General features: G+C 37.8%; 1 protein-coding gene across 1 annotated transcript; it reads right to left on the reverse strand.

The window, feature by feature from the left end:
* Positions 1–315: 315 nt before the first annotated feature.
* LOC142100027 (granzyme A-like) lies at positions 316–10,050 on the reverse strand. Its single transcript, XM_075184025.1, has 5 exons — positions 9,983–10,050; positions 7,673–7,826; positions 6,456–6,597; positions 4,788–5,066; positions 316–2,162 (listed from the first exon to the last, which is right to left on the reverse strand). Exons 1-5 carry the CDS (start codon positions 10,035–10,037, stop codon positions 1,992–1,994), a joined length of 801 nt encoding a protein of 266 aa, XP_075040126.1. The 5' UTR covers positions 10,038–10,050; the 3' UTR covers positions 316–1,991.
* Between the last annotated feature and the right edge of the window lie 1,549 nt (positions 10,051–11,599).

The following is an 11,599-nucleotide window of genomic DNA, read 5'->3' on the forward strand; positions in this document are numbered from 1 at the left end:
ATTTCTCCTCCTCTACCAGAGATATCCACCCTGCAACCCGCTGGCTACTGCATCTCACCATCACTTTACAGCAGTGGTTCCCAAACGTTCTCAGTTCGAGGCACCCTTAGGGTCTCCATAAATTTTTCAAGGCACCCCTAAGTCCAAATAATTACATGGTAGTCCCGATTTTTAAGTATTTGGGTCAAAATAACGTAATAAGTATTTTGGTCAGGACAGAAATACTTATTAAGTTGTTTGCAAAACTAATACACATAAATCCAATGAAAATTGTGAAAAAAAAATGTATATTTATTTTAAAAGAACAATTTACAGCACTCATTAACACTCAAACAAAATAAAACAACAATATGTACAAATATGTGTTTGGTTATTAAAGAATGTTATAAAAATACCAAACTTATTATTATTTATTAATGGGATGTGTGCGCCTGTTGTGCACTACACAACTTTTCAAACCTTGGAATCAGCTTGGACACTGCCACCCTCATTTACTGTTCAATATTAATTTTTGAACAGTATTTTCTTTTTATTACAGCAACAGCCGAAAACCCAGTTTTTCAATTATTTTTATAGCCTTTGCTTTATCTTCATGTGTTCCGGGGGGCCTGTAGATTATCGTCAGGTTAGAGATCACTGTTACATGATTTGGATATAATTGAAAGAGGTTAACGCCTTTCCATCACTGTCTCGTCCACCTTTCACACAAGTTACAGAATTGAGTGACAACATACCCCACCCACCCTAAAACCATGCTTCCACCAACTAATAATAGTTCATCTCTGTGTTTTTGGTGCAATATACAAGCTTTACAGCACACATACAATCTAGCATATCGCTATCCAGGAGGAAAAGTTAACACACTGCCAGTCAAAGGGTCTAATTACTTTAGATCAAAGACACAATTTATTAAAGAATTTAGATTTAAAATAAAAAGTACAGTACTTATACATATACTGTATAATAAAAATATATTAAAATGACACACTTATAAATATACAAACAGTTGCAAAATAAAAAGGAAGTATGACAGAACAGTAGTACTACACTGTACATTTAATTTGTTAGATACCATAAGCACATAAGCAGCATTTATAAATGTGGAATACACTTTTAACTTGATAATGTTTTTAAACTTGAATGATTTTATGATTTATTGTATTAATGAATTGTATATCCTTGTTTTTATGATGCTGGTCTCATAATTATATTTTTGATTATTGCATTGTTTATGTATTGCTCTTAAGCAATTTATTTCAATGTAAATCTCGTTTCAATAAAATTTTGTTTAAACAATATGGAGACAATCATTTTCAAAGCTGGGCTCTGCCTTCTCTCCAGTATTTCCTCCTATTTTGCCTCTGTCATTCACATTATCTATCAGTGGGGGCTGGTCTGTGGGCTAATGCCAAGTCAGTGTAATCTCATGAGGTCATTCAGAGCTAATTAGTAGCTATTGCTCTAAACATGATGACTTCCTACAGCATGCGGATGTCAAAACAAAATGTAAATCAAATTAAAGGTAGAGGGCCTGAGTCATTAAGGAAACTAAAGCAATAAAAGGAGTAAATGTTCTCCGGGACAAACCATGTTACAATGCAAGGGGTGCACATTAATTTATTATTTTGCACATATGTTAAATACTGGCTGCTTTTTCATGTAGCACATAAATACTTGATAGCTTTATTTTTACACTGAAATTTAAATTTGATCTAGGACACGCCCTATCCCAACTATAAATCTGTCCCAACATTTTAAATTTGCCTCCCCCTCCAATGCAAGATGGTTTTGCCCAGGTGCAAAGTTACTCCTTTTATATGCTTTACTCTGCTTAATGACTCAGGTTTACAGTGAATATGCTCTTATTAGTACATTTGTTCACATGAATATATTTCAATATTTCATTGCTCACAAGATGATGTCACATGCATCTATTTATATGCTGTTTATTATAGATAATGTGTATGTAATGCATTGGTGGTAATATCACTCTAAAAGTCAAAATACATCCCGCCCGTTGTATCGATTATCCACTTCAGATAGCTCGTTGTTAGCCGAGTGTAGACTCCTGGTATTTTGGGATCACCGCATTTATTATGAGGCCCAAATGAGATGATTCCTGCGTATTTATTATTACATATCAACGGACCACCGGAATCCCCCTGAAAGAGATCACATAACACAGTAAGTTCACACATGATGAGCAGAAATCAGGTATGGCTCCAATAAGCAAATGTATTGAAAGAGGAACTTGGTCAATACACCGTCATAAATAATCGCCTATCATATGCTTGTCAATGCCGATTGCATTTTCTGTTCAACAATGCTGAGCTGTCCAATTGGCTGGTCGGTAATACACTGTCTAATATACTGGCCGTTGCTGGATACAATTTGGACATTGGCCTATTGTACAGTCAGCTCGGCAATGGCCCACTTTTTGTACAGCCGATAAGTTATTGTTAGGCTATACAACATGTTATATTGTGCTGTCCATTGCATACATCCTTCTTTGTATGTACATCTCTTTAGAATGTTAGAAAGCTTTTATCCTTCAGTGCTTATAACACAAACACAAGCCGCACTCGCTTACAGTAGCAACCAGATACGTCTGATCCAGTCATACAAAGAGCTGCTGAATCACACATACACCACATACCTACATTAAAATAAAACAGGCAATATGAAGCCTTGTACACTGCTAAAACCACAGACTTATTCTCTGCAGAATCCCTTCATTGCTGGGCCTACGTACTGTAACCATGCACATAATTATGTTTCCACTTGTGATATCGTTTACACTGATTATGTGCAATCTGGAGATTTCTTTCTGGTTCTAATGTAACAGGGAAACGAAACTTACCTTTACGTTCTGTAAAACAGAGGAAGCATAGAAAGACAGATTGTAATAAGATAAGATTATAGAATACCTAGCATTTAGGGTAGAGTGCAAAATCAGAGAGGCTTTAATAATAAGGATAGAAAAAGGAGGACCGTAGTGTAAAATAATATGGGGTCACCAATATGCAATTTGAAAGAGTAAGTCAATTCACTAGCAACTTTATAACTAAATATCTTGCAAGACATTCATCATGTTTACTAATCCCTTTCTGCCACAGACGTATCTATTAAATCTGTATACTACTGCTTCCATATAGGTTCAGACACAAGAGAAGCTCCATGCATTGGTCTGTCTCCTAATCACTCATAGAACAACTGCTATTACTGGTCAGGATGAATGAACTATGAGCACCTTCCAGAAGTGAGAGGATGACCTTCATTAATCATCTGTTCACTTTCAGTAGTGAACTTGTAAGTCCAATACAGACATTTGTTCACGCTCAGGGACGCTGTTCCTGGTCCTGAATGTTTCAGCTCCAGGATGAACTTTGTAATGGGAAAATCACAACTTCTTATCATCCAATCACTCTCTCGGCCAGTAGAGGCCACTTCCTTGTCTCCCAAATGGGATAGTGGGCATATTGTGTACTACGGTGACACAAAGGTAGTCCGGGAGAAATTTAGTTCATCCTTTTGTGTGTTACACAGTGTTGGAATGTGATTTGTGTCGCCAAAAAATGTTTTTCTGTTGTTTTTATTAAAACAATATATCGTTTTTCTGCAATATATGAAGGAGCATAGTGGGAAATACAAAACCATACATTCTAATGATTAATACTTCCCAAAAATGTATGGACTGGGGAGGGGTTGGTGCAATTAATTTTAGAATCTCTAATGCTTTTATACATTTTCTTGATGTTTGGTAAACTGTGAAAATTGGCTCAATCAAATAAGGTGTAAAAAGTCAGCAGGCCTCTGACTAAGTAGCCAGGTTGTAGGTACCTAGTACATTGCTTCGGGCTCCAGTGGTGCTTACAGCCACGGGTGTTCCTATCAGGAGGTAATATGAGACAGCAGGTTTTGTGGGGCAATAAAGTAAAGGGAATTAATTAAATATACAAAATATTTTGATGCAAAATTTCAAACATTGGCTTTGACCTCTGTGGTCTCCTCGGCAATGATGAAGAGAAATTATTTGTGTTGTAAAGTGTACATTACACAAGTATAAAAGTTTAAGCTCTCTTGTGTCAGGGGCGAGAGAGGTAAGTGGCACCCCAGGTATGAGTAGAGTCTAATCTACCACATGCACACAATTACACACTAACCAGGGCTATCGTAGACCGAACCCACTTAGCTTACAGATATATCTTTGTACAGAGGCAAGATACCGAGCCACCGTGTTTTTATATACACGGTATAGTTCCGGTGCCATTGGACATGTTTTGACGTCACCGACTTGTTAAGCTATTAATGGTGGATGACCTTTAATATGAGTACTGTTATTCAGGTGGATAGGTCAAAGGAGTTGTAAACTTTGGATAACTCCTTCTTAATCAATCCTTCCCCCCGTATATAGCAAATAGGGCAGTTGTGAAATCTCCATAGGTCTCATTCTGTAAATAGTGCTTCAGTAGAGTTCTATTCACGTGCTATAGGCAGATGACTCTCCGATACATGTAACAGGCGAGTTATCGGGGGTTTAGAATAAGGGGCTATCAAAAAGTTGACCCCGTTAAGTGCATATGGACAGACAAATGGATAAGATAAGTGTAATGTACTGTATTCTAACATTGCATCTAAACATGTATATAAACATTAAACAGGCTATACTTCCTGTAAGAGATATTGGTCCTCTTTTACTATATGTCATATGACAAGTTCTGTTCCTAGTTTTAATAGTTCTGCACAATATACTAGATATCACTTTGTGGAAAATCAATAACACTTACCTGGCATGCGTCATCGTTACGTTTCTTAAGGGGTCCGGCGCACATCATGCTACTGGTTATTTGGTTTTTGTTTTTTTGTTTACTATATATTTTTTTGCATGTGCCATTGTCTACAACTGTCAGATTAGCTTCCCGAAGAACATCTGACACCGTCTGCTTTTTAAAATTAGTCACCCCCCATCCGGCGGTGCTGCACATTGTTTTAGCTTTGAAGTTTTCTTCATGTTTTGGGAGAGGAAGAACTGACACAAACTTGTTCAACTTTGCAGATTTGTCAAGCTGCAACATAAAAACACACATGTGAGCTCACTGGGAGTAAACCCTTATCAAACCTCTCAGCATTAAAGGGAACGCCGTACAAAATTCATATTTTTAAAAATCTTAATATTTATAAGTTAATTTCTGCAAAAATAAACACATACCAAAGTATATAACCTATTTACTTCTGAGCTGGAGATATCAGCTGAGATGTGTCAATAAATAGATAGCTGTCTGAGCATCTACATTCCCATGACAACATCTATTGTCAAGCTGTCAAAGCTACTGTTAGTTTATTTCACAGTGTCTCAACATTCTTGTTAACCCTTTTCAGGAAGTAAAGTTCTAAGAAGATATGGTTTAAAAGTTGCTTTTCAAGCAGCAAAATCAATACCATTCTTTGCAAAGCATATTTTTATTAATTGATGAATTAATTAAACAATACGTTCTGGGTGGACATCTCCTTTTTGGATGTACTGATATCATCCTCTGCCCGAGGCGGGAATTGAAATGACAACTCTCTCAATATTTACTTAAACTAATAATTTTTGTTAGTGATGTATACACTATAAACTATAGTTTCCACAAGCATTATTGCATCTACCAGCAGGGTGGAAACAGTCAATTCAGATTTTTGCAAACAGAAGATTAACATTTTATATATGAATATTCTACATTCGCTCGCTCTACAAAGCCACCTGCTTAAGACCCCTGGCTATCATCCACCCAGGTAAGACCTCTAATCTGCCCAGCCACATCCTAAATTTTTACCTATCACACTCCAAGGTGTTAGGCCAAGTGCCTCTTGATAATAAAAAAAATAGGGACTTTTCTGTTAAAAAAAACTGTGCAGCAAATAACATGAGAGAAAAAGCTTCTAGTAACTGTTATAAGCAGGGTATTTTTCCATGTGAGATAACAGAGCGTGATCTTATTACAGGCGTATGCTGATCACATGACCCATTCATAGACATGTTTAATGTAAAAAAATACTTGTATAATTTATGGGAGAAATTCTGTTTGGTAAGCAGTTTGGTGTTATATCTTCCTTCTATATATAATCGGACCCCTGAGCTGCACACAGTGGAGTCACCCTTGTGAGTTGGACCAATATTCTTGAGAATACAGCCTATACATTTACTAGGAAACACTGAGGTATGAGGCACTTCTTACCTCGTGCCTCAGTAATTTAAAAAGTAAATAATGAATTAATGGGTTAAACATTAGTACAGCCCAAAGATTGCTACCTTCACAGTGTGCAGGTAATGGGAGCACTCTAGCATTGGCATATCAGATATTTCTGCTCAGCGCTGTTAACACTTATATGGGAGACCACTTCATAAATGCAAAAATAAACAGAACAAGAGGTTAGTAATTTATTATAACAGTTAATTATGTCATTGTTCTTACCTGTATAAGTTGAATGTCATGGACTTTTGTGTACTTGTCAAAGCAAGGGTGCGGAATAGCACGTTTAATGCTAAATTTCTGCTGCTGCTGTTCGTTTTTTGTCAGCGAGTGTGCACCTAGTATAACCTTCGTGCCATTCCCGCTGAAAAGCCAAATAATGCAAATCAGTTCAGTTTAAACATTGTTAAATTCACAACTGGACATGAATAGGTTTTAAAGTATTTACACTTACATACAAGTCAACCTGACTCCTCAGCCCATGCTATTGTAATTGAAAACTGGTAGTACTGTGTGTGACAAGGCATCATACTGGGGGGTATGTCAAGGATGTATTTAAGAAAACCTATCCATTTAATATCTGTTTGGTCTCTAGGCTTACATATGTCATCTTTAAAAAGCTGCTTTGGAGGACTGAATGCTTTGTCCAGTTCCGTATAAGCCTTTGGCCTGAACACTACTCAATTTTTAATTGAAAGGCCTGAGAAGGGAGCTTCTAAGTATAGATATAACCTGCACAATTACAGCATACTGGCCCACTCTCCCGGAATGTCCAGGAGACTCCCGAATTCCGGGTAGGTCTCCCGAACTCCTGGGAGAGTAGGCAATTCTCCAGCATCCTGTCCATTTCCTAGTGAAGTGGGCAGGATGGGGCCCTCCATGACGGGATTCGCGGTGAAACGCGTCATTTTGGCCCTGCTGTCCGCTACAAAACAAAGTTTTTTGTGTGGGGGTGGGGCCAAAAATGATTGGCGCCGCACCCCCTTCCACCCTTCACCACACTCCCTCCTTCGGGATCTCCCGGAGCTCGAATATTTACAGTTGCCAAGAATGACTTACAGTCCAGATTCTGCAGGTTGTGATGAGTGACTCTATGTTACTCTTATTCAAAACTAGTTTTAGCCTGGCTTTCAGCTCACAGCTCAGGGAGCTGCGAGCAAAAACAGTTAAAATGGCGACATGTAAAATGTAGATAGGGTTGTAAAGTTGACATAAAGAACTATATTTACAACAGCAATACATGTAAAGCAGCTAAAAAATTGAAGAAAAAAAAACCCTGCTGTGTCCCCAGCCCCACAACAGCTTATCCAACCCTAGTGCTGCCAACCTAGGCTTGTAGTAGCAAAACTGTGGGGACAAAAATCATGGGAAATCCTCATGTTGTAAAGATGAGCAATGCCGCTAATACATGCTTGGAAAAGAATGTGTACCACACTTACAATTTACAATGAGCTGCAGTTAGCAACCAGTTTTCTTTAATTAGCGCTCCTCCACATGATGATGTTTTTCTATCCTTTGTCTCTTTAAGATAAGCCATGTACGGTCTGGAGTGTGGAGCAGCCTCATTTCCTCCAATAATATCCATACAGGCATCTGTAGATTAAAGCATACTGACAATATTATATTATAATGTAGTATAGATCACAATGAGCAACCTGAGACCTTCCAACTGCTAGGGTACATCTTATCGAGCAAAATTGTGTTAGATGAGCATCAGGAGAAAGTGTCTGTCCCAGATCATTAATCATGCTGCTAGGTTTCATGAGTTTAGGTATAACAAATAAGTAACAAAAAGGTCTGATGCAGTTTTAGGACACAGAAATGAAGTTATATCTCCAGAGCACAGGGATGCAAAGTATCTGTGTGTACAGGTCCTAAGGATGGGAGTAAGTGTGTATAAGACCAGGGGTTAAATGTATGAACCTCCGATTTCTGCAAGTCGCCGGAAATCGGTAACTTTGCAGTGAATATTTAAAGCGGCGATGGCTTTTAAAGGCAAACTTGCCTTTACAAGCCATCACCGCTTTAAATTTTCCCTGCAAAGTCGCCAATCTCCGGCGAGTTGCAGAAATCGGAGGTTCATACATTTACCCCCTGGAGTGGGTGGACCAAAATTGGGGTGTTGTTGCTTTTTTTGCAGGGGCTTACAGTCTAAATTCCCTAACACACACACAGACAGAGACAGACTAGGGTCAATTTTGTTAGCAGCCAATTAACCTACTAGTATGTTTTTGGAGTGTGGGAGGAAACTGGAGCACCCAGAGGAAACCCATGCAAACATTGGGAGAACATACAAACTCCACACATATAAGGCCATGGTCGGGAATTGAACTCATGACCCCAGTGCTGAAGGCAGAAGTGCTAACCACTTAGTCACCGTGTACTATGTCCACATACAGTATATTGCATGTATATTGCACAAACCTTCAGGACTAAACATCTATTTTACTGTATATTGCATGGTATGTGCATAGCAGAAGTGTCCCCAGAAAGTGTATTCATATGTTGGCAATCATGGTGTTGTCGTCAAATGCAGCATTCAAAGTATAACCACATTAGGAGTGTCTTGGTTTTCTTATGAGTAGCACATTTGGCAGTATGGTATAGGGAGTTCTGGTTATAGACATAATCTTCTCCATAGGAAACAGTTAAAGCCGATGCATAGAAAGAATAACTTATTGTACAACAACAACAATACAGGGACATACAATGACACAGCATCTTAGAGACCCTGACTGTCATATAGGACAGAACAGAATTAAAAATAATTCTATGCAATGGTCTTGTGTTGAGGGAGTGATGATGAAGTTGGTTACACTGAGAGAGATTTTAGGCGATGGAAGGGCAAGTACACAAGGAGCTCAGTCTTAGATTAATTATCAGGTAGAGGCTTCATGAGGAACGGATTTAGCCATTAAAAGGGTCAGAAGAATTAAAAGTGAGTAACGACCCTTGGCTTTAGCAACCAAAAGATCATTAGAAACTTTAGTGCTGTTTCAGTGGACAACAGTGCAGGGAACAAATATTAAAGGAAGTCCAACAGAGAGATGGTGGAGAGATATTGGATGGGGAAGGTATATATCAGGTGTACAAGTTATTTTGTTGTGATGGGGAAATTAAAATTGGTAGGTTGAGGGAAGTTAAAGAGATGGCTTCTCCAGGATGGGCAAAATTAATCCATGTTTTGAAGAATAAGGGAAACGTTAGATGAGAAGAAGAAGTTGCCCTTATTGCAAATAAAGCTATCTTGTCATGCTAATTCATGTTCCTTCCCATAAAAACAGGCAAAACTGCAAAATACATGGGCTAGACATCACCAAGAAAAATATGAAACTGCCTCTTTAAAATCATTCATGATCAGATGGCAATTCAGAGCTTTTCCATTAACAAATGGAAAAGTTAAGTATTTTATAAACTTTAATGGGGCAAGATCAATATATACCAAGTTGTCTGAATATATTCTGTATGGTATACTTATAAGGCAGTAGTCATGAATTGATATTTGTATTGTGGCATTTGGTAGAAATTATAGATGGAATGGTGCCTATGACAAACTTATGTTACACACCCCAGCTCCAAACACTTGAGCTTGACCATGGTGGCCGCCAGTGGTCCTCTTTGTGCATTATGACACCTCCCACCCCCATTAATAAATGCAAATAATAGTCTCTGTGCAGAATGGCATGTGCATATATTCTGATAAACATCCTAACAATTCAACATGACATTTAATCTACGTGTTAACTTACATCCACTGATGAGACAGAGGAGGGATAAGGTGGAAGGGATGAAGAGATGCTCCATTCTCAATGATCTCTCGGTGCTGTGTGAACAGACTATTACTTTATATATATATATATATATATATAGGGTTGACGTGGTGTGGTTTCACTTCTGAGAAATGTTATCTTCTTGTTTTGTGGTTTGTCAACTTCAGGTGGTTAGACCTGTGTGTGTCAACCCACTTCAAGGGAAATTCATACTAACATGATGCACTTCCAGGATTAAACGATTACATTTCCTTATTAAATTACTGTGCTATGGAAAGCAGCCCTCGGCAGCGGAGGATTATTTTCATTTTAGAATTTGTGTTTTTAGTCAGGTTTATCTGGCAGAAATTAGTATATGTGATTTTCTGTCTTTCTTCCCCCGTGTCCTTTGTTCGTTTAGTTTTCTTTTTGTTGCATGTGTCATTTTATGTTGTCTTGATGTTGAAAGAAAATGTATGCTGATTATCCAATAAAAACCACAATAAGGAGCGCCAGTCATCTTGGTTATATCAAATAAAAATTAAAAAGTAAACAGAATTGGTAGAATACATTTAGGTTCCTGATAATGATTAAAAAATATTTATTTAGCATAAAATCAATAAAATAGAGTATGTATTTAACTATATCGTTATTATCTATAAACTTATTTCACATTCAAATCACATATAAAATATGTACATCTATGTATATGATGATCGGCTTGTCCAAGATGGTAAGAACAATAATTACCTGGGGTCTGATTCATTAAGGATCTTAACTTAAAAAACTTCTTATTTCAGTCTCCTGGACAAAACCATGTTACAATGCAAGGGGTGCAAATTGGTATCCTGTTTTGCACATAAGGTAAATACTGACTGTTTTTTCATGTAGCACACAAATATCAACTTTAAATTTCAGTGTACAAATAAGCTATCAAGTATTTGTGTGCCCCAGATGATCAAATCTAATGTAAAAATCACATATATATTATATACATATTAATATCAAGTCCTATCTGTATATTTTTAGTAACTCAAACAGTACTTGGAGGGGTCGAGTGGCCAGCTCGCCCCCCCTCTAACTAAATCTCTCATTATGTGATAGACTGTCTGATATTCACGTGTCTGTAAATTCTAATATGCAGGTTCAAGTTAATTATAACTCCTTAAAACAATCCAATAGGTGTAAATAAAATGACATACAGTACTTGCCAGGACCAATCACGGTCACCTGTGTATTGCTGCACATTAGGACGCTGATGGTTTATGAAGAGCTGACTTCAGGACTGAGCGTCCCTCCGTGCAAAATAGTAGCCGGATAAAATAGATGCCTCTCACACCAGATCTCTCATTTAGCTCGTCCTTTCCAAATGCAGTAATCAATCAGGTAGGTAAAGGCTATGTAATCACTTCTCTGTATGTGAGTATATCACTCCATGAAAATGTCCACATCAATCAAGGGTTAAATATAAAAGACCACCTCAGTCTGCATTTCCCCACAATCATACATCAGTAGTACCCTCAGCCACACAGACACACTATTAGCCACACAGCCACACTATTAGCTACACTATTAGCCACATACACTATTAGCCACACAGACACACTATTAGCCACA

The sequence above is a fragment of the Mixophyes fleayi genome, chromosome 1, assembly GCF_038048845.1.
Source record: "Mixophyes fleayi isolate aMixFle1 chromosome 1, aMixFle1.hap1, whole genome shotgun sequence".
Classification (NCBI taxonomy): Eukaryota; Metazoa; Chordata; class Amphibia; order Anura; family Limnodynastidae; genus Mixophyes; species Mixophyes fleayi.